The sequence below is a fragment of the Ursus arctos genome, unplaced genomic scaffold (assembly GCF_023065955.2).
Source record: "Ursus arctos isolate Adak ecotype North America unplaced genomic scaffold, UrsArc2.0 scaffold_4, whole genome shotgun sequence".
Lineage (NCBI taxonomy): Eukaryota > Metazoa > Chordata > Mammalia > Carnivora > Ursidae > Ursus > Ursus arctos.
Window position 1 is genome coordinate 36,726,590 of NW_026623056.1, and position 24,605 is coordinate 36,751,194.

General features: G+C 43.1%; 1 protein-coding gene across 1 annotated transcript in view; it reads right to left on the minus strand.

Annotated features, from left to right (window-relative positions):
- Nucleotides 1–24,605, minus strand: part of GAP43 (growth associated protein 43) — a 98,787-nt gene that overhangs the window by 43,125 nt on the left and 31,057 nt on the right. Inside the window, exon 2 of the mRNA XM_057306649.1 lies at nt 1,566–2,172. Within this exon, the coding sequence (XP_057162632.1) occupies nt 1,566–2,172 (607 nt within the window). The remainder of the gene's footprint in view (nt 1–1,565; nt 2,173–24,605) is intronic.

Consider the following 24,605-nt stretch of genomic DNA (forward strand, 5'->3'; position numbering starts at 1 on the left):
GGAATTAAAATAAAAACTTAAAAAAAAAAAACAACAACAAAAAGTAGTTAACAAGGTTGGTTTTGCTGAGAAGATTAAAACCAACACCCCATTCTTTATCACATGCCTTACCTTTTCTAGGGAAATATTCCCATCTTCTTAACCACAAGGTCCAGCCCCTGGGGCAGGTATGTAGTTAGCATAAAAATTTAGAATGAGTCACTGGTAGAAAGAGGCGTGTGATTTGTCTGGAGCTAGAGAATGCTAATAACGGTAATAATTAATATAGTCTGGCTTCTTACTTACAGAATTTTGGGGGTAAGATGAAAGAAGTAGACTTGACTATACCTAAAATAATCATCTGCCAATTATAATATCTAATTTAGTATCTAAAATGAATATCAAGGCAAATGTTTAATGATTACTTTCTCAATACAATAGTCAGATGCCAAACATTTCCCCATGTGGTAGGTCCTTTCTCAAGGGCACAATGTGGTCCAGTCCAAATGTGGGTCCTTGGACATGTCATGGGTTAAATTCACAAAGTTCGAAAGGAGTAAACCCAAACTAGTACATAGGCACAGAAGCAATTTTATCTTCAAAGTCTTTGAGGCTGAAAGGCATTCATGGGTCACATTAGGCTAGAGAAAAGTCTTGGAGACTGTTGGCCTCCTTCATCCCATGGATGGTGAGGGTGAGGGATGGGTCCAGTCTCCAGAGGTGACGTTCTGTTAAACTGAGCTTGCTCTGGGAATGCTCTGTCCCAATCCTGCACAGGCTCTTTGGGCCATAATAGTGAAAACACTCCAGCTTTCAAGTTAAAGCCCCAAACAGAAGAGAATCCAGTTCCTTTTTATAATCACAGTCAACCCCCAATTATTTATGCATATGGTAGAAAGTAGTATCTTCAATAGTAAAATGATAATTTATGTTTGACTTCACAGCATGTTCTATATTTGGGGTTTTTCTTTTGTTTTTGGCAACATCAACAGACTTATTTTCCTAATTAGTTTGACCCTGATTCAATGTTACAATTAACATTCTCTGAGCATACACACACATACGCATGCTACTCACCAATTGATGGTGGGGAATATGCCCAGAAACATACTGAGGGATAGGCAAAGGTGGTCTGAGATTATGTTTTTGCTGCCAGCAATTCACAAATAGATCATCTGGATCAATAGGGAGTTGGCTGTACTTATAACCAGGCACTTCCTAGAGCCAAATAATCATATTAGCTAATTCCCATCTATAAAATATACGTAGCTCCGTAATTACTTATTAAACTAAGTGTATCCAGCACACGGATTACTTTTTTTTGAACCAAGGATTACCTAGTTTTACTATTTATGCCAATTCAATTAACAAGATGATTGCCAGAGCTCTCCAGTACTGCGGCCACACAGACCTGCCCGAGTTCTCTCTCAGGCTTGGAGATTGGGGAATCTAAGTGGCCAGAGTCAGCTCTCCGCCCCGCCACTCTGGGGAATTAAGCGCAGCTTCCCAGGATTCCTGAAAGGCCTTCTAGACTCTTTCCCTCTCCCCTCGATGGCCCGTGGCGCGGGACCCTTGCGGTGGCTCACCTATCTTTTCCTCGGCTTGGCTGCTCTCCGCAGCATCCGTTGGAGGCTGGGCTGTTGCCTTGGCAGCAGCGTCCTCTGCAGCAGGGGGGGTGGCGGCAGCAGCAGTGACAGCAGCAGGCACATCGGCTGGTTTAGGCTCCTCCTTGGCTGGGGCGTCTTCTGCCTTGGAGGACGGCGAGTTGTCAGTGGAAGCTTTAGTGGCACTTTCTGTCTCAGCAGAGCCGGCCTTCTCCTCTGAGGGGGCAGGAGCCTGGGGGGCTGCCTGCTCTGCGGCAGCATCAGGGGCGCCCTCCCCCTTCTTCTCCTCGGAAGGAGTTTCGCCTGCCTTGCCGTTTTCCTCAGGCTTGGGGCCCGAGGCAGGGGCCGCGTCAGTGGGAGTGGGACCTTCTCCCTCCTTCTTCTCCACGCCATTGGCCGCGGGGGCTTCATCCTTCTCATTCGCTTCTGCCTCAGCGGCTTGGGCATCACCCTTCTTCTCTCCTTTGAGCTTTTTCCTTGTTATGTGTCCACGGAAGCTAGCCTGAATTTTGGTCGCGGCCTTATGAGCTTTATCTTCTGGTTTGATGCCATCTTGTTCGATCTTTTGGTCCTCATCATTTTTTTCAACCTTGGTGCAGAAAAGGGGGGGTTAAAAAAAAAAACAACAACAGAAGAGGTGAAGTGATGTGCTTTTCCTTCAGATCACAGCATTCAACTAATATTCATTAAATGATTTCTTCCGTGTCAGGCTCCATATTTGAAGTTAAGAAATCAACAATACCCTGGATTCAAATCAAGCCTTTCCTCTCTCCTTGGTGGGGAATTAAGTAGAGCACACCTTATCTTACGGGAAATGTAATGTCCTTCTGGACTTCCAGAATCACTGGCATTATTATATACTTACTTCTTTCCCCAGATCAATGTTTCTCCATTACAAAACTTAAACCAGCCTTTTGTTGGCCGTACCTTGATAATTCAAATTACATTCATCCTAGGTTTTAATCAAAGAGCTCCGTAAGAAACCGTTTTGCAGAGTTTCTGAAAGAGAACTCTGTGAAAAATGTGATGGCTTAGAAATTATGATGGAGAAGTCTATTTGTTTCCCCAAGATTTCAAACCTGGTCAGGAAACCAAGAGACAGAGGCAAAGAGCATGACAAATAAAGGTTTAGACGATAAATCCATCAGGGTTTAGTGCAAAATGCAAACGGGTTTCAGGCCTGGGAGGGATTTGTTCAGAATGTGACAACTCAGCAGGCTGGTCCCAAAATGATGCCTACTTTCACCTGTATGTGGTCTAACATCGGTAATCAACATAGAGACCTTCAAAATCTGAATGCAGAAAATGGCCATTATTTTTCAGTTAAAAAACAAAAGAATGGAAAACACTGTTTTCACTTTTGAAAGAGTAGCATATATTCTCTGAATCATAATTTCTTATTCCCAAAGCAATTTAAGCCTAAAATTAGTTTTATGTTATCATTAATGGAGTCATCCTGGTACTGAAGGCAGGAGATTAGAACACACTTTTTTTTTTTTTTTTACCATTTGGTTGTAACATTTATAGAATAACATATGCTGCAAATAACTTTTTTTCCATAAGGAAATTAAATCAGAAGATAGGCAGAAAAGGTATAGTCATGGAAAGAAATGCATAAGGAAGTACACAGAATTCTATATAGCTCCATTGCTCGCCATGGTACCCTAATGTGGTTACCTACCGTCTCCATTCACTTCTTCCTTTAACTTTGGAACATTTAACTTTTGTTCACTTTTGTGAGCAATGTTCTAGGCAATGGGGAAATACAGTGGTGAACAACGTAGCAAATTTCCTTCAAAAGACTAATAATAGAGGAGTGCTTATCAGGTATCATTGTGTTTGGCCCCAATCTTGACTTGGGCCTGATCTTTACTCTGGTTTAGGAGCTAAGCCACAGCAGGCCAACACAAGGATATATTTTCTGTCATACCAGCTCTGCCCCAGTGACCCAGATCCTGTGAATCATGATGTGGGTCTGTTGGACATTCTTTGGACAGGCCTATGGGTGTGCTGCTATGTGGGTTTCTCAACATGCTAGTGAGTACACAGAGGTATTTCTGAAAATTAGCCAGATATGAGAGTAAAAGCAGGATCGACAATTTTCCAGTAAAATTTAAGACAAGTTTTTCTTCTTCCTCAGTTAACTATGCACGTATCCATACAAAGAATGAAGGAGTGGATGAAAAGCGTTTCGGAGAGGCCCATTCCTCTTCCTCCTCCCAGTGCCACGCTGCGACACTGTTCAGCTCTCTGATGCACCACCACCCTCCCTCCATCCTGCTGCTCTTGATAACTCCTACTGGGATGCACACAGCACAATCTGGGGCACGGGAGCAGCTGTCCCTGCCAGGAACTCTCTGCTTGGAGATGGAAGCATAACCCTGTTAAATTAACAGTTGTGAATGGAGCACAGAGCCAAGATGTTGTTAATTTATTTTACTCTATCTTGAGTTTTCTGAATGAGGCACAGTCTTATATGATAGGACATCTGTACTTGGGCATTGATGCCAAGTGGCTCTTTAATACAAATACTACTGCTTGTGAAAGTAGACAAACTAATTATTTCAGAGTAGGCAGGTGTGCAGGAAAAAAAACTACAATTTTACAGTCTCTTTTTCTCTTTAAGAACACAAAGCAAAGGGGATGAAACTTTTAAAAAGCTAGAAACATAAAAAGAAGGAAGCTGAGAGTCTGCATGCTATAATGAAAGAAACTTTACGTGGATTCTTCCCCCCAACCCACCCATCTCCCTTTCGCTCTCTCCCTCTCTCTCTCTTTTAATTTTTCAATTATCTGCCACCTTAACTTTCCAAATGATCAGGGCTTGAGATTTGTACATAGTATTTATGTTAAAATATCTATTTAGAAGGGCTCGGAGTAGGCTTGGGTGCCAAGATTTTGGGACAAGCGTCATTTGAACAATCCAAGAGTATAAGGAACACAAGAGAAGAAGAGGTAGGTAGGAAGGGAGAGAATCAAGGAAGACCAAAGTTAGGGGAGAAGTGAAGGCAATCTTGTAAGAGCTAGGCACCCAAATAGGCAGATAGAACCAAAGAGGAGTTGAAAATATTCCATGGGCTTGCAGCTCATTCTGGAGAAACTGCTGGACCACTGAACATCATTAGAAATTTAGAGAAACTGAATTTTAGAGATTTGTTGAAAAAAAGAACTCAAAAATGTTTCAGATAGTCAGAGGGAAAGAGACAGAGACAGAGACGGAAAGGGAGGGGAAGAGAGAAATGGAGAGGAGAGGACAGAGGAAAGAAGAGGGGAGGGAGGAAGGGAGGAAAGGGAAGAAACCAGCCTAAGGTAAGTTCAGACTTAGTGATTGAATAAAAACATCCAAAGACAAAAATATTTTAAGTGAAAACTGGGTCTTAAGCTAGACAGTGCTACATTGTGAGTGTGCATTGCCTTTCTTTTGTACCTGTAATTGATTCTATTAATATGACTTAAACTATAGGTTATTTTCTTATAAAATTCCTTTCACAGTATTAAAGGTAATTGGACTAAGAGCAAATTTTCTTGAGAGAGGAGCAAGAAGCAAGAGAACGTTTCCCAAGAGTGGCTGCAGGGTAACCCTAACGTGTCAGGCCACATAGAGTTTTTCCAATTGGAAGTAGAAGAACTAACCCAAGACAAAGGTCATTTGAGCCTAGAGAAACCAGAGGTCACTCAGCAAATTAAGCACAACTCTCTCAGTTTCTAAAAATGGTCCCAAGAAGTTAAGTGACTTGCCTAAGTTTATAGCATGAGTGAGTGAGTGAGTCAGTGGCCCATCTTCTACTTGAACTCGGGTCCTCTTCCCTCCCACCCAAACCCAAGTCTGATTTTATTGCATTAGTAACCTAGAATAGCTTAGGCTTTCTTGTGACAGATAATCCATAAAGCATCATGTCAACACCACCATTCATTTACTCAGTTAACAATACTGAGTACCTATGCTAGGACTATGGACACACTAGTGAACAGATAGATGGTACTGTATCTACCCACATAAGATTCTTTTTAAATACGCCTTTTTGGGGCACCTGGGTAGCGCAGTCGTTAAGCGTCTGCCTTCGGCTCAGGGCGTGATCCCGGAGTTCCGGGATCGAGTCCCACATCAGGCTCCTCCGCTATGAGCCTGCTTCTTCCTCTCCTACTCCTCTGCTGTGTTCCCTCTCTCGCTGGCTGTCTGTCACATAAATAAATAAAAAAATCTTTAAAAAAAAAATAAATACGCTTTTTTGAGGGGGAATAACCTCATGCTGCTCTAACAATCAGTAATTTCTAAATTCACATTAGACACCTGATCTTATGCCCATTTTGTAAAGTAATGCCAACAATAGTCTACACAGTGCGTTATCGATGGAGGAGATCTGGAAAAAAAGAGGATCCTGGTATTCAATAGCTAAAGAGTGAGTTCATAAGTCTCATCAAGATAGATTTACTTTTGGGGTTCCTGCCTGGCTCAGTTGGAAGAGCATGTGATTCTTGTTCTGGGGTCGTGAGTTTGAGCCCCACACTGGGGGCAGAGATTACTTAAAAAAAAAAAAATTCTACTTTTTCAACTCAGTCCTGTGACAAATAAGCTTTATACTGAGCTCTGATGTTTTCTGAGGGAACTTCAAAATTCTTTCATTTTTGCATGGGGTTGTTGCTATCTGTGAATTAACTGAGGAAGATGTTCCAATGCTGTGCATTATATGTAGGAAGAGTCTCATTATAAGTTGTAGTAACTTTTTCAGGAATCTTTACTTCTATAGCTTATTGTTTTTATTGACCAATTTGTTTGGGAGCTCTGTAACCTAGAAGGTCTTAAAGGAATTCAAAGTATGTGAAATCTTTATCTTTCATCCAATGCTAAAATCTTGGATAATATTGGCCTGAAGATGGATACCACCATACTAACTCATTGGAACCCAGTACAATTTCTCAATCCATTAGGTGAAAGGGCAATAATTTTCAACAGTATTTAAGAATCACAGGTAAGGGGGCGCCTGGGTGGTGCAGTCGTTAAGCGTCTGCCTTCGGCTCAGGGCGTGTTCCCGGCGTTCTGGGATCGAGCCCCACATCAGGCTTCTCCGCTAGGAGCCTGCTTCTTCCTCTCCCACTCCCCCTGCTTGTGTTCCCTCTCTCGCTGGCTGTCTCTCTCTGTCAAATAAAAAAATAAATAAATAAATAAACAAATCTTTTAAAAAAAAAAAAGAATCACAGGTAAGAAAGCCAAATATAAGATGTAGTTATTTAATATCTAACATTGTTGCTCTGGTTAATAGTTTCCTTTCCCTCTGGGCAAGGGGGAAGGCACAACTTAGGATTCATTCTAAGATATACAAACATTTGCATTTATTAAGTTGCAAAAGAACTTTAGGCAAAAATCTATGAATGCCTGACTTTCATAACTAAAATAGCATCATTTGTTCAACTGGGACATCTCAATTCATTCAATTATCATAGGACTGCCTCTCAATTTTCCAACTGTCATAGGACTACCTCAACCTTCTGAGCACAGAAAAACTTCTGCCAGCCATAAATACTACTATTAAAACACTTCAAATTTTCTCTTAAATAAGATTGAATTGTAAATGCTTTTAAAAAGTCATTTGTGTATACCAATTCTTCTAAGAACATCTTTAGGAAATCAAAATATTTTCTATCTGAGCAAGAAATATTTCTGAGAAGCAATATTGAAGGGTCAGAGACATCTTAAGCAACATTTTCTTTATCGTACTATAGTTTTCATGCCTATCAGGATCTTATGCAATCTATAAAGGAACCAGAATAAAGTACTGATGATATATATAAAATCTGGCAGACATCTACTGTGGCTCACTTTAGTTTTATTAATAATTTATTGAGATAAAATTCATATAGAAAATTTCACTCTATTTTTAAGCAGAGTTTATTTTAAATATAGTTGGCATATACTTTAGAAAAAAATGCCCAAGTATTAAAGTTCATGCTGAAGTTTCTGTATTTCTTCAAACCTAGTCAAAGATCAAAGATCCAGTGAAATACCCCTTATGGAGGAGAAAAAGGAAGATGGACCAACCTCCCCCAGTTGTGAAGATAAAATGCCTTCAGGTTTCTGGGCAGTTGTAAGGAAGAAAGTGTTGTTTAAAAAGATGAATCGACACAGCTGGGATACAGAAGGTTCCCTCAACACTCAGTCTGGTTTGAAGATCTCACTAAGGGTGTGAGGCAGTGGGTGGGAGGAGCAGAATGCAGGTGAGAGCAACGAAATTGTATTTTTTTGCCAACAACTGTCATCACATTTTTAAACTCCGATTTTCAGGGGCACCTGTGTGGTTCAGAGGGTTAAACATCGCACTCTTGGTTTCAGCTCAGGTCATGATCTCCCAGTAGGGTGATCGAGCTCCACATCAGGCCCCTCACTCCGCGGGGAGTCTGCTTCCCCTCTCCCTCTGCCCCTCCCCGAAATAAATAAATAAATCTTAAAAAAACAACAATGACAATAACTCTGATTTTCAGTCCAGGGCAAAGTCCTTTTTTTTAAGTTTCTGGTCAGGTAGGAGCTCAGCAAATATGTAAGGACTAAGAGCATGTAAGACATCAAGAGTGATTTTGCAAATCCTGGCAGAGTGGGAACTCTCTTTTTCCCTTCAAGTAAAAGGTGCACGCATTGCTGCAGTTCCAGAGTTACAATAAATGAGGAAGAAATGCTCCTTGTTTGACTATATATGAGAACTAAATACCCCATTTTGGAAACTGGAATAGTCATGTTAACTTTTCAGATAAGGGCTAGTGATCAAGACATGGGTCTTTAGCTCACTCTCCTATATTACTTATCGGACACGCACAGCCCACCTGCTACAGAATACGAGGTGGCACGTGAAGCACAGGGTAAGGCGCTACTGGAAGAGAACTCAGTTTCCTTTCGAAAGAGTCATCTTTTATTTTGTATTGTGTATTTGTAACTCTTTCTGTCCCACAGAGACAGAGAGAAAAGGTAAAGGGCACATGATAATTGGTGGCTTCTAAAAGACAAAAGTCAGCATATGAAAGACCTTGCCCATTTTGCTCACAGCAGGATTTCCAGTTTCTAGAATGGTGTTTGGCACACCGTACGTGTTTGATTAATATTTATCAATGTCATTTCAGAAAGATGATGACAGACAAGGAAGTCTGAGGCTCCATTTTGTCAACTTTCCTTACAATCCTTCATTTCAAAGGGATGGAATTCAAGAGCATCTGACTAAGACAGATATGTGTCCCCCAACACCTGAGGACTGACCTCATATGGTGAGGTGGAACACAAAAACCAATTACAGAAATGAGTAGAAATTAGACAAGAAGAGAGATTGTAAACCTATCGAATGGCACTGATAATAATTTCAAACGGCACTTTAAAATGGCAATAAATCTAAGATAAAGACAACTGACTTATATTGATCTTATCTATGAATTGGCTAGAGTCATAGCCATCAAATTATTTTTCAAATATATATCTCTGATTCTCCATTTGTAAAACAGGTGAAAATATGCACTGGGGATTGTTGGAGACTCCTCCCCCTTCCTTCTCTTTTTATTTAATCTGTATAATGAGCTCCAGGGCCTATGATTGTGAGCTGGGGATAACGACTAATCTCTTAGTTATTCAAAGAAGAAAGCTCTCCCTCCACAAACTGGAGCTGTGGAGAGCCCCAAGTTGAGATGAGGCACACACTTAATACTGGTCCCTCTATCAGGGCATGTGGTGCACAGAATTTGACAAAATTCATTCAGAAAACCTTTGAGTACGGCAAACATGGTGCCCAAACAAATACTAAGAGTATTTGGGAGGAAGGCGCTCCATTCTTGAGCAGTGGGACCAGCCCCTCCGACAAGCGTTGTCCATTGTAGTTCACTACCTCTCTAAGTACTCACTACCTCTACAGCTGTTCACTGCCTCTACAAGTGGCACGTGGAAAGGAGGAAAGGGCAGGCAAGGTGAGGGAGACACTAAATCCTGCTCTTGGAGAGGTCTCTATGCCTAGAGAGGCCACTGAGCAGGAAACAAAAGGAAGGCACTCCCCATCAAGGGCTGAAAAGGCTGGGCTCACACAGGAGACTGTGAGAGAGACTGGGAGGCTTCTTCTGCTAACACGTGGACAAAGAGGGAGAACAGGCAGCCAATAGATCTGGGAAAAGACAGAAAAGCAGCCGACCAAAAGACCGCCCTTTGCACCACCATCACAGGTGATTTGCTCCCAGGTGTGAGTTCCCAAGAGTAAACCACACCCCAAGCTGCCAGAGAAGGTGCTCAGAGCCAAGCAGCGGGGAGAGAAGCCCTAGAGCCCAGGGAACCTGATAGAAAACTATCCTCCTTCCAGACAAGATGCTCCAAATGTCTCGTGTTGGACACTCAGGAATACAAGACACAATGAGTATTTGAATAAATTACTTTATTCTTTCTCTTATACCGAATAGTGATTACTGATTTGTTACTTCTTAATTAAGCCTCTTTCATAAATTATCTTCTAAGTCAGTCCTATTTGATGTATTTTGTTCAATGAATACATGAATGAGAGAGACCCCCCTCAACCACTCTAATACACACCTTTCTTCATGGTCTACTTAACTTACTTTTCCTTCTCTGTGCTTATGATTACCTGACATGTTTTTATTTCATTACTAACTGACCCTTCCCTGGACTGTAAATTTTTGGAGAGCAGGACCTTGTCAGTTTTCTACAACCCTCAAAACCTCGGTAGCTAAAATAGTGCCAGCTCGTGGTTGGTGCTCCAAAAACACTTATTTGTAATTATTGTCAAGTGACTCTGTGCCACCCTGCGCCAGTGACCAGAGGGCATATCTATGAGCAGCAGGCTGCCGACTGGCCAGGTGTCCTTCCTTCACTCTGGGACACTACTGCTTGGGGTCTCTCTCTCCTCTTACGCATATAATGAGTACACAGCATATTTAGGTAGCATTTCAATCCAGTCCTCATCATAACCATGTGAGGGTCACATCACTGTGTCTGTTTTATAGTTACAGTAACTGAGGAAGCAAAGGGGCCCGTGTTATCCAGCCTTGAAGTGACAGGACCCTCCCTCGATCCTACTCCTCATCCAATTCATTTTAAAGAATGTAGCAAGCCAGGATTCCCTGGTGTTTAAGAGCACGGGCTGTAGAGTTCAATGTGTGTTGGGCTGGATCTCAACTGTCACTTAATCACCAACTCTTGAGCTTGGTTGGTTAGCTTCAGTGACCTTACCTGTAGGACAGAGGGCAGAACAAGTGTCTCACACTGGATTGCTGTGAGGATCACAAGAGTATGACAGATAAAGTTCTTAGCACAGTCCCTGTCATGTTCAGAAAGGGCTAGCTGCTACTTTTTCTCATCTTGATCATTGTCCTCATTACTATCATCTCACAGTAATTTCTTTTTTTTTTTAAGATTTTATTTATCTGAGAGAGAGAGACTGAGAGAGAGAGAGAGAGAGAGAGAGATCACAAGCAGGGGAAAGGGGTAGAGGGAGAAGCAGACTCCCTGCTGAGGAGGGAGTCTGATGCAGGCCTCAATCCCAGGACTCCAAGATCATGACCCAAGCTGAAGGCAGACACTTAACTGACTGAGCCATCCAGGTGCCCTCACAGTAATTTCTACATTATCATTAAACTAAGTTAAGACATATTAATAAGATAAGTAGTGAAGAGGCCCAGGAGGACAGGCTACCCCAAAATATACCACACTGGCATATTAATTATTTTGAATTGAAACTACTTGGGAAACAACCAGTTCAAGGACACTCAAGCCCTCTTCTGTCCCCCTAAAAGCAGGAAACAAATTTCCCATATGAGAAATACCTTCCTTGTACTAAGAAGTAAAATGATATCCTTATCACCAGAGATAGGAACTTTAAAATTGAGAAAGCTGTAGAAACAAACCTTGTTATTTTTTCTCTAATCTACTACCTCAGCCTAAATTCTTTTTAAGAGTCCTTATTAAAGTTCCCAAACACCTGTTTACTTTATCCTGTCAATTACTCAGACATTTATCGTTCCTTTGTCTAAAATGTATGAAAACTGCCCACCCTGGTCATTTCTTTGGATCTCAGTTTCATTATTGGGCCTCCATGCACATGTAATAAAACTTTGGGTTTTTCTCCTGTCTCATGTTAATTTAATTCTTAGCCAAGCTGGAAGACCTTGAAAGGTACAGGAAAAAATTTTCCCTCCCTACCATACTGATGAGGTTTGGCCCTAAGACCTTATTCATCTCCATGATTACTGGTATCCCTACCCAAGAAAGGGGAGAGTCCATTTCCTTAACTCTACAGTGCTCCAGAGCTATCTATCCTCAAAGAGATAAGCAGAAATCTGTCTAAAATGTGCCACAATACTCAATCCACTTCTTTTTATCCTAGGGAAGGGCAAGGATCTGTTCACAGTGTCAAGCATAAACCATAATCCCTCTCCTCTGCCACTGAACACACACCAATGCTCCCTAACTATATCCATCCCTAAACCTCCACATGGTCCAGCACCTGATGACGAAAATTCACTTAAACTGCAGGTCTCTTCATTTTCAAAATAAATACCCTTCACTTGACAACCCCACCCCCACACACATACACACACAAAATCTCATTCAGCTACTATTTCATGTATCTATCCCATGGATCGAGCTCTAGACCTTACACATTAATAAAACGATTGCCTGTGTCGGTTCTGAGAGCTACTCTGTTTCCTCATGTCTGGTCATACTCATACCTGGGAAAAGTTGTGGATGCAGCTGCCCAACATTTTGTGGGGGCTTAGCTTAGGAACACCTGGTCCTGAGCAGAGAGGATTCATGATTTGGGATTTCCAACTCTATCCAACATAATCCCACTGGAGAGTTAGTAGAACTCCTCCGAATGTCATTGTACCTAACATCTAGTGAGGGTACATAACGTGTCATCAGAGCACGTGTCATTATAAAACCTAGCTGATGGGAGATGGATAAGAACTGGGACTCCATTTGCTAAGGAAAAAAAAGAGAGAGAGAGAGAGAGAGAGAGAGAGAGAATAGCTTGAATTTTTGTATTACCAGTTACGAAGTACTTTCAACTTCATAAAACTGTCCCTCTAGGCTGAGCAAGTGTGCTATCCCTTTTGCAAAACGAAGAAACTGAACAGAATGGAAAGCCCCATAAATGGTAGAATGGTCTTAACCCCCAGCCTCTAATCTACATTTTAAGGAACTTGACAGAGAATTCAATCTAAGAATTCAACACTGAACATTCAGAAGGTATCATCAAAGAAGTAGCAACCCTCACATCAGCATGTAGACTTCTTGAAGCACTTTTTACTTAATAGAATTAGGGTGTAGATCTCAGGACAGAGGTGGCTCCAGAATCTCTGTGTAGGAGGGTTAGGGGCAGAGACCCCTTTGGAAGGTGGAGTTAGGTGATTCTGCCTGAAACTGCACTTGGAGGGCAAGATTCTTACTGTAGGCTTATTTATGCGAGGCAGCTGGTGGGATGATTCTACAGGACTGCTGCTATCGATCAGCAATAGTTCCCACATGCCTTAATGTATTAGATCAGTCACCAGGTAAGCGACTGCCCATTTACAGCAGTACTTTAGAAATCTTTCAAAAAGTGCAAGTATGGGGATGCTTGGGTGGCTCAGTCGGTTAAGCATCTGCCTTTGGCTCAGGTCATGATCCCAGGGTCCTGGGATCAAATTCCTCATCGGGCTCTCTGCTCAGCCCAGGAGCCTGCTTCTCCCTCTCCTTCTGCCTGACTCTCTGCCTACTTGTGATCTCTCTCTCTGTCAAATAAATAAATAAATAAATAAATAAATAAATAAATAAAATCTTTAAAAAAGGGGGCAAGTATGTCTTCTCTCTGATTCTAGAAGATATGTTGTGGTATTCTTCCACGTGTGGTAAAAAAAATGGAGTGTTTTTGTTGGGGGTGGAGCAGGGATGTCAGGTAAAGGACATAGAGTCTGAGGACAAGACTTCCATTTAACGGGGTTTCTATTCCCAAGCTCCTCAACAGTAAATCATAACTTAGTCTAAATTTGATCATGATGTGTTTGTCTTTGTCGTTCTTCCTTATCCCTCCCTTTGTTTTTGGCATCACTTCTCTCTTGATCATCAGTCACTGACGCCCACTGATTACATGTTCCCTGGCATGGTTTTGGGGTCAAATGATTTGAGGTCAAATCCCAGCTTGGCCACTACTCAAATGTATGAACCAAATTAAACTACCTAATTTCTTTAGAATGTAATATCTTCACCTTCAGATTAGGATATTAATACCTACTGTGCAAAATTTTCTGTCAGATGGAAGAAAACAGTATTTGTAAAGTGCCTAATACTTGAGAACTCCATAAATAATTGTTTGGAAGAAGATATTATGAATGAAGTGAAAATCACTACTTTCTGGAGACCAGGGACTGAGTGCATTATTTGATAAATGTTTTACGATTTTCTTTCTTTGATAGCTCATGAAGAAATTTTTTTCAGGGCTATGCACATTTCATAAAAACAATAAATGCCCCCCTCCAAAAACAACAACAACAACAAAACCTTTTAAAGGTAAAGACTATAAAATATCATCAGATCCTTGGAGGAAATAATCGTAATAATAAATTGAAAAAATTATATAGTATTATGTGCCCAGTACTCTTCTTCCAAGTATTTTGTTACATATTTTATATATACACACACAAATATATTTATTAAATATATATATTGACTAGCTTAATTCTAACAAGGCTATACAGTGGGTACTATTATTTTACAGATAAAGGAACTGAGGCACAAGACATTAAGTAACTGCTCAAAATCACATAACTAGTAAGTGGCAGAGCCAGGATTTGAACTCAAAAGACTTGTATGGGTTGCATGTGAGATAAAATCATCCTAAGAAGACAGGGCTGATCTAATTTCTGTCAGGTTTTCCCTGCAGGCTCCCAGGTAAGGTGAAATGTGGAGAGGAGGATGGGGGAATTCAGAGCAGGACTTTCCATGGCCAGTGCCTGCTAGGGCTGGGCTAGCTCCGAGTGTCTAAAGGACCGGGCTTCAGAGCTATCACCACAATTTCATCTTCCCCTTTCAAAAATCTCTTTACAATAGAAAAGTACAAATACATTTTCAAAGCAGGGGCTGTGGTATCATGACCTCATCACTCAGGTGATGCCATGACTCATTTTCCTTGTGAAGATGTTGACAGGAAAGATTCACACTTGAGATGTTGAGAACAGCCCAGAGACCAGGTTCCCTATTAATTCTGAAAGCAGGAGCGAGAAAATATCAGAGATCAGAGAAAGCAATACTGAGGCAAGTGGCAGGGAGAGGACTCCAGGTCAGGAATTAGGGCTATTTAATTATATGAGAAAAGCACATGAATGAACTAGAGTCACCTATATGCATTCTTAACAGAAGGAAGGGGTTGAGTGGGTGGTAAAAGCAGGTTCTATGATTTATTCCCAAATCTGAGGATTTAATTCAGCCAGAGTTCCTGAATTAGACATTGCCTTTTCCTCGAACCAACTACTCCCGTTCTTTTTCTCACAACTGTAGTGAAGCAAACAGGGAAATCCATCTAGAACATTCCATGTATGTCATACTAGTTGCTCTGATTATATCCTCAGAAAGTGTCATACTAGTTATGCCACATAGTTCATTGGAGGAATTTAGTGACAGGATTCATCACGGCACAAAGAACCAGCATACGTCCCATTTTGTGGTTCTGTAGGGAGAAACACCGTACTGTTCGGTGCCACCGATAAGAGAAATTTCCCTCTTCTCTCTTTTTGAAACTAGACAGGAAAATTCTACGACTTCTGAATTAGTCTGTATGAGCTGTACAGTGATTTAGGATAATCTGATCTTTGAGCCAGAATAATTAGGCCAAACTGGATAAAAATAAGGAAATATTAAGTCTGATTCTGAGGTCTAGAGGTGAATGAAAATGACTTTCCTTTCTTTTTGAGGCATAGACAACTAAGAGATGTGACATAACCCTCTCCTAAGTGATATTGCACGACCCAAAGAGCCACACAGAGCACCAAGTCATCCGGGCACTGTGAAACTACAAAAAATGGCGGGCTTTACAGATGTGTCGCAACAGGGAGAGGCCTCGGAAACTGTCCCGAGCTTCAAGTCCCATGAAGGTAGGGTGATGCCCCCATGCTTCCCTCAGTTCTGATTTACTCCTCAGAAATCAGTGATTCCCCATATGCCTATGTATGCTCAGGACTAGAGCCAAAACTAGGAATAAAAGAGTCCAGGGTTGGGACGCCTGGGTGGCTCAGTCAGTTAAGTGTCTGCCTTCTGCTCAGGTCATGATTCCAGGGTCCTGGGATCAGCCCCCATAAAGCTCCTTGCTCAGCGGGGAGCCTGCTTCTCCCTCTGCCTGCTGCTCCCCCTGCTTCCGCACTCGCATGCTTTCTCTGTCCGACAAATAAATAAATAATATCTTAAAAAAAAAAAAATTCCAGGGCAATCTGATAAGCATTGTCCCTTGTGGTTGGGGCAACTCAAGTTGGGGCAACTCGACAGCTCCAAGCTAGAACTCCCTACTTTCTACCAAAGCTGAATTCGCAGTTTAAAGTCACGTAGAAAAGCCCAGTGAGCCTGGGACACCTGGCTGCGCCGTCAGTTGAACAAGTGACTCTTGATCTCGGGGTTGTAAATTCGAGCCCCAGGTTGGGTGTAGAGATTACTTAAAAATAAAATCTTAAGGGGAAAAACAAAGCCCAGTGAGCTTAAAAAAGTAAAACCGCCTGGTACGTCTGCAGCCTCGCTGCGTGTACAGTCTTGGCTGTGCCATGGTGTGCAAGCAACCCAGGAAGGAACAACAGAAGGTTTAAATCACTGTGGAGAGTTAAGGGACTAACGGGGGTGGCTGGCAGCGGTAGCGGGGGGTGTGCAGGGAGAACTTGGACAAAGATTCCACCTTGGAGCATGACTCCCTTATTCCCTTATTACTGTTATTCCCTGAAAGCTAAAACTATAGACACTCTCTTAATTGGTCTGCCTTCCATTCTGTTACACATTTTATCAGATTAAGCGAAAACAGAATTATGGTTTTATAATTTGTCCACTTCCGCAACGCCAAACCACCCTCTGCCCCTCCCAAAACACTTAAAATATTCCCATTGCTTATCACACTAGAAATAAATTCATTTTTTTAGCATTTGAGAAATTCATGGAGCGGACCCAGTCTGCCATTCCAACTTCTTGGGTCAGCAAACCCCTTACTTTAGCCAAGTAAAGACATGCAGCTCACTGAACACGCACTCACTCCCCAAGTTCTCTGACTTCACCTATGATGTGGCCCCCCTCAAACATTTCTCTGTCCTGTGTCTGCTAAGCCCCCCTGCCCTTCATGGCTCATCCCAATCTTTACCTCCTTGACAGGAGGAGAGTTTTCTTGCATCACCCTAAATGAACAGTCCAGGGGTCACCAAATTTTTTCTGCAAAGGGCCAGAAAGTAATTTTGTTTTGTTTTCTGAGCTATATGGTGTCTGTCACAACTCCTCAATTCTGTCATGGTACTGTAAAAAAAACTATAGATGCTGTGTAAATGAATCAGCATGGCTATGTTCCAATAATACTCTACTTATGAACACTGAAATTTGTATTGCTTGCAATTTTAAAGCGTCACAAAATATCATTACTCTTTTGATTTCCTGTTGACCCCTTAAAAATTAAAATAAAAACATTCTTAGCCCATAGACTGTAGTTTACCAATCCTTTACATTAAGCTCCCACAGCACCCTTCGTTTTATTTTCCTTTATTTTGTATTGCAATTATTGGTGTACTTATGCCAAACTCCATTATAAGATCTTTGAGGGCAGGAATATTGTCTTATTAGTAGAGGCTACGATATTGTGACTTTTATTAAGAGATATATATTAGGTCTTTGTCCCCATTTCTGGCACAGAGTTCCTAAAACCCTTTGAACTGCCTGTGAAGACTGCAATAAAGGCGGCTTCTGTCAGGTTAATGAGGCGACTTGGGGAGAGCACCTAGAGATGGGGCTGGTGGCCTGGAGAACCACCAAGTGATTGGAGGGTTGGAACTTCCGTTCCAGCCCCCTGACCTCTGGGAAGAAGTGGGAATGGGAGGTTGTATCCATCACCAGTGACCAATGATTTAATCAATTCGGCTTAAGTAATGAAGCCTCCATGAAAACACAAAAGATCAGAGTTTCAAGAGCATCCCGGTTGCTGAATGTATGGAGGTTTGGGGAGACAGGCACCCTGGGAGGGGGCAGGGAAATCCCCCCCCCCCCCCGCCGCACCCTTTCTCCAAACCTTGCCTTGTCTCTTCCACTTGACTGTTCCTGAGTTAGACCCTTTTATAATAAACTAGGGATCTAATAAACAGTTTTCCCGAGCTCTGCGAGCCACTCTAGCAAATTAATTGAACCCAAAGTGGGGGTCCCAGGAACCTCTGACTTACAGGTAGCCGTTCAGTAGTACAGGTAACAGCCTGAGCTTGCCATTGGTGTCTGAGGAGGAAGGCAATTTTTTGGAACTGGTGCTATCTCCAAATAAATAGTGTCAGAATTGAGTTGAATTGCAGGACGCTCAGGGGGTGTCCGGAGCATTGTTGTTCGTAAAGGGAAGCCCCACACCCACGCTGGAATTGGGTTCATCACTTTGTGCCAGGCACTGAGCTAAGTGTTTTACGAGGAAAATACTGTAACAACTGTGTGAGGGAGGTACTATTATTTTTAGTGAGGAAACGCTATTATTATTTTTATAGGTGAGGAAATAATAAGGAAGATAGAAAGTGAGTTCACAGAGTAACTTAGAAAGCAAACGCAGAGGCCCTTCCAGGGCAGGCAAGCTTCAGAGAACTGAGAACTGAGTGGCCCTGAAGCCTGCCTACCTTAGAAGGATTTCTGTCCTGTTACCCCTTCGTTGTCTGCTCAATTCAGAGAGGGCACAAAGACACTGAGACCTGCATCCAGGTATCACACGCAGCTTGAGAAGAAATGCAGGGCAGAAGTGAGTGGTGGGAAAAATGCACGGAGAATTGCCGAGCCCCAGGGGAAGGGCTGTGCCTGTGAGCGAGCATCGGAACAGCTGCACTCCCAGAAGGAGAGAAACGAGCTGCAGCTGGGAGGACACTTGTGGGAGAGAAAAAAAGACTTTTTTTTAACCATCAGAGCTGAGTAAGTTGCTTATGTGCGAAAGCTTTTGTGGAACCAAGTTAGATGGTGCTAAGTCACTAGACAAAAGATCACACCCTCCAGCTCCAGAGACCTGTCTCCGGGGACCGTTTCTAACAGTCTCAGGTCTGAGTGAGGACAAGGGAGTGAAAGGCATCTAGATTAGCTGAAGGGAACACAGTAACCTGGTAACAGGGGGGAAAAGGGGGTTTCTTAAATCCCCAGGGCTGTTCTATCAGTGAGCAAGAAGAGACGAGAAAGCTGCTGGGAGTTCTGCGGCTCAGCACTCAGATCAGCAGCATCTGCACCACCAAGAGCTGGGTGCCAACGCACTCCCTCGCCCCAGCTCTCCTAATCAGGATCTGCATTTTCACAGATCTTCCGCACATCATAATGTGGAAAGCACCGGCCTATAACACCAGCCCAAACAGACCCGTCCCAGGAAATGCACCGTTCCTTTTGAATATTTCTTTACACAAAAGTGTAATTTCAGAGGTGCTTCTCTTCTCTTACAAAGCACAGAGAAATAAGCCACAGGTAAGTAGCACAAACCATGGACCAGGAGACCAGGGCTATAAACATGATACATCCCAAACTTGCAACCTCATGGAAGTCCCTCCATTTCCCTGGGCCTCAGTTTCTCTGTCTGTACACGAAGGGAGTTCACTAGGAGATCTAAGACTCAAACATTCTAAGTATCAGAGTCCTAGTTGTATGCAAATGTCTCTATGTTCCATTTTCCTATTTCCCTAGAAAAGAAAGCTTCAGAAAAGTTGACTGTCATCCAATCCTGCCACTTGGAATGGAGAGGGTCTTCCCCACACACTGTCACTTAACTTCTAAAATCAGTTATATACATTAAACATTCATGAGACGAAGATCATTCTCAAAATGTGCCAATCTCCAAAGGCGGCCACCGAACTGAGGGAGCACAAGATTCGTCCACTGACCAGACTCTTGAGCCTGCACAGTTCAGGACAACTTTGCTCATGTGCTTCTATGAACCAGTAATGACCCACTTCATCAGGAAAGCAGACACCACCTTCCTTTTGGTGCCTAATTTCAACCCTTTCAGAATGCAGGAGCACATCATTCCTTAATCAGCCAAAAGCGCCTCTTCCCCACCTTCCCCAAAGCCTTGACGTGATCTCAAGAGTGAGGCTATTCTAAATGAGCACCCTACTTCACAATTTTTAAGGCCTCATTGTCAGTCTCTGGAAAATCTGAATGAAATTTACTGTCCTAGTTGGGGGGAAAAACCAAGACTGCTAAAAATAAACAAATAGAAGATGCAAATCACTCATTCTCTGCCACAGTTGGTTTTAACCTATTTAAGCAAGAAAAAGAGGTCAGAAAAAGAGAGAGAAAGCTCTAAGTCCCATCGGCTTCCTACCCTCATTACTTACAAGTGTGGCTGGTCTTCCTCTCCAGCTCCTCTACTCTCCAGGTCCCTTCACAGGCTCTGACTCTAGAGCAGGGGCCCAACCAGGCCTTAGAGGAGCTAACCCCACACCCTAGCACTCCCCTCCTCTTCCTCAGAACTATCTTCTCAAGTGGACCTGAAGTCACTTACAGCCAGAGACAAAGCCCATCACAGATTAAGCGCTCAATGTTCAATACATATTTTTGAAGTAAATTTCTAGGCCCAAGATGGAGGTGCTCCTGCCCCTGGCACCATGTCAGTAAACTGAAAGTTAGTTTTCATGTCCCTGTAAATGCTCCACTTGACCAGAAACACAGTATACGCAGTCAGCCCATCCCTAAATGTCAAGCCAACCCTGGGCTCTGTATTTATTTCCTGTTCCTCATTCTTTATCCTATAAAAGCTTCCTTTCACCCCACATTGCAGTTCTCTGGGACCCTTGAGACCAGAGACTGCTGGCTTCATGAAGTGTTAAAGTCTGTTTATTAACACCTAAATTGACTTCTTAACCATCTTTTAACAATATTATTGGATGAATGAACGAATACATGTTGGTACCATGTGTTTCCAGGTTAAGACAAAATCTCACACCAAGTCTAAATTCGGCCACGTCTCCAGCAGAAGTCATCTCACTTCTCTCCACCTGCTTCAGTGACCCTCCTTCCCCCAGTAGTCTACGGAGCCCACATTTCGTCGTGGGAAATGGTAAGCGCAAATGAAGAAGCCTAGGATACTTTTCTCTCTTTTTTTTTTTTTTTAAATAATGAAGGATCATTGTCTTTGGCTCTGACCTAGCTTGTTTTCTGACTTCTGTTATACTCTAATGACAAGGCATTGCTGCTTAGTTTCCAAAGGTCTTTTCCTGCCGATCAACAGAAACCTTCCTCCCCTTCTGGGGCTGGAGAAACAGGCGCACACAGCCGGAGGAATGCTAATGTGCTCTTTGCAGCCTCCAGGCAAGGAAAACTGGGAGGGACAAGAAGGGGACTTCCAGTTGACCCAGCTTTCACTCTCTTCCTTCCCCACCCGCAGAGTAACCTTGACGTGACTGAGGCCCAGTCCCTGTGAGCAGCGGGTGAAGGCCAACAGACTAATGAAGGGCGAGGGAGGGAGCCCGCGCGGCGCCCCTGGTACTCCTCTCTCGTGGACAGGCCCGGGGCTTTTCTCCGGGCCACCAAAAGCAGCAATTACCGCCCAAACAGGAGTTTGCGGAGCCTCGTTAGAATAGCTCTTCGCGGTGTTGCGGGGAATAGGAAGCCTTGCCCTAAAGCGAGGCTTTAAAAGAGGGGCGGTGCGGTCCGAGCAACGCCCCGCAGCCAGGCCCCGCCCACCGACCCGCAGCTCCGCCCGGAGCCGGGGCGGTGACGCGGGGCGGGGCCGGAGGGCGGGGCCGGAGCGCGGGGCGGGGCGGGGCCGGCGGCGGCAGCCCGGGCGAAACAAAGGGATGAGGTCACCCTGAAGAGAGGCGGGAGGGAACGCCTAAAGGGGCCAGAGAAGGAGAGGCGAAGCGGGGCAGTGGGACGGAAACCCGAGTCCAAGTGCAGAGGGAGGGGGCCGGGGGACAAAGGCTGAGCAACGACGCCCGACTTGGGAAGGGGAGACCAGGCGCACAGTTGTCTGTGCCGCGAGAAACCAGGCAGAGCCAGCTTTCCTGAGGAAAAATTTAAAAAGTTCGCTTAAACTCCGCTGCTCCCCGTCATGCTGTTCCACAAACTCCCACGGTTTCTGTCAGTTCTTTGAATTGCATGATTTAAAAAAAAAAAAGTCGGGGGTGCTCTAAGCATGGGTTCCTGAATCTGAAGTAGTATGTGATGTAGTTTGTTCATATAATTATGTTTATATGATTATTTTTCTGTTGAATGTCCATAGCTTTACTAACAAATAAGAGATGGCCATTACCCCCCCCCCCACCTAGAGTAAATATTACTAGACTGCGGCATTGTAGGAAAGAAAGGGAAAAAGAGAACAAACAAACAAAAAAACACCTAACATGCAAATGATACCAGGGTTGAGGAATTCTGTAACACCTCTTCATTTTGGTTAATAGGTTAATACCTGTCACCCTAACCAGGATATTTTGAAGGAAAAGGCCAAAGGCTAGTAAGTTTTGTTTGAAGGAAAACTGAAGACTTGATTCTGAAAGACCAAGAAATGGGGTTGGAGTGGAAGTTAGGGGGCACTGCCACCCACGTGTGGGCATGGAAGTGAGTGGAGAAAAAGAATTCCTGGCCTATCTTTGGTTTTGTCTGGGCTGACACTGAGGCAAGTCGCCAAAGGAGCAAGCCTGTATCTCACTGCAGAAGAATGTTAACTAATATTCTAGGGCCACTCTTGTGCTTGGTTAACCCCCACCCAACTGTAAGTTCATGGAGGGCAAGGACTTTGGCTGGCCATTTCAACACCAGTTTCTAGCATAGTTGATAGGACATAGCGCTCAGTAAGTATCTGTGGAGTAAATAATTGAATGGCCACAATAATACCACATAATCTCCCCTCTTCTCTATAAACTGACCAGTACCCAAGAGGCCTTGGATCAATTTTGCCATCTGGTGGTAAATATAGGTAATTGACAAAATCTCTTACCAGTGTTCCTTTCTTCGCTCTGGGTTGGTAAACAGACACCCAGTAAGTTTTTCTCCTTAGATCTAAGCAACTCACCTCTCCTATACTTCCATTTCAGGTCATCACATGCTCACACAAACCACTCATTACCTCTTTAATCCTCTTTTTCCCTGTTTTCTCTCTGCCCTGACCTTACCGCATACCCAATGGTATTTCTCCTAACTTTTACCCAGTCAGCTTTGGAAATTTCCTTTTAACCACTCCTCTTTTTATTCCTCAAGAGAATCCCATTATGGGGGCGCTGGGTGGCTCAGTTGGTTAAGCTTCTGACTCAGCTGAGGTCATGTTCCTAGGGTTTGTGGGATAAAACCCCAGGTGTAGGCTTGGCACTGGGCTTGGAGCCTGTTTAGGAATCTCTCTCTCCCTCTTCCTCTGCCCCTCCTCTCTAAAAAAAAAAAACAAAAAGAAAGAAAGAAAAGAGAGAAAGAGAGAGAGAGAATCCCATTATGAACCAAAGTTGCCTAATAAACAAGAATTTTGCTGTAGTTTTCATTCCCACTACTGCTGAACGGGGTAGCAAAACACCTTACCAAAAAAGGGAAGTTTGTGTATTTTCTTTTTCAAATGAAATTAGATACAAAAACTGGTTCTATTACCCTCTAAAGCCCAGTAACATCATTGTTTTCTCCTGTGCTTCCATTACAAATGTACCGAATTTGAGCTACATTTGGCTTAACTTGAATTTTATAGACAGGTCTAGAAATCTTAAGACTATTTTGTTATTTCTGTGGGGAAAGCACTGTACGTTTCAAGTTTAACATTGTATTTTTGAAATACAATCCATTTGTAACTAGGGAATGGCTTGTTTTTCTAAGAAGCTGTCTTCTAAAAGGCTATTCCACTAAGACACTAACACTTTTACTTTCTAGGAAATCGGGAAAGACTGATGTTTCCATTTTTTTAAAAGATTTTGTTTATTTGAGAGAAAGAAGGGAGTCAGCATGCAGGTGAGTCAGGAGCTTGGAGGGGAGGTGCAGAAGGGGAGGGAGAGGGAGAAAGAATCCGAAGCAGACTCCCTGCTGAGCGGGGAGCAGATACCAATACTGGGCTCTGTCCTGCAACCGTGAGATCATGACCTGAGTGGAAACCAACAGTCGGACACTCAACGAACTGAGCCACCCACGTGCCCTGATAATGTTTCCATTATTGCAAAATTGAGGTTTAGGGCAAATTAAATGATTTTGCTCCCCCCAAAATTTCAAATCAGCAGAAAAAGTGCTCTTTCATCAGGACTAGGGGTTTCCAAACCTCAGCATACATATTTACCACCAGGAGTGCTTGTGTAAGTCATTCACGGCCCCACCTCTCATGATGCTCACTGAGGGAGTTTGGTGTAGAGCTAGCTGCAGAGCACCTGAAATGCATTTTAATAAGTACCCTCCTGGGCTTAGACCACAATAAGGGCTATAATCTGACCCAAACTCCGGTTTGGGAGTAGCTTCCTTGATTTTATTGAAAATGTCTGTATTAAGCAACAGTGAGAATTTCCTATTCCTACCCCATTGCCTCCTGATTTTAGAGACAATTGGCACTAACCCACACATATGACCAAGAATTCCTATTCTAAATTCCAGTATGCGCAGACACACTGAACACAGACATGAAGTCTAGAAGAGGTCATCAAACCATGTCATTTCACAGCCAGGGGAACTGAGGCCTAGAGGTGAGGTGTCAGTGGCAGAGCTGGGGCTAGCCTTCATCATCTCCTGTGTTTTTTGTTTGAGCCCCCAAGGCCACAGAGAATGAGAAGGCTGAATTTGGAACAAAGTAGATAACTGAATTAGATCATTAGCGTCAAAAGGCATGCTTTGGTCTAAGGCAATCAGCAAGTCTCTTTATAATCCTTCCATTCTGGGCCTGAATG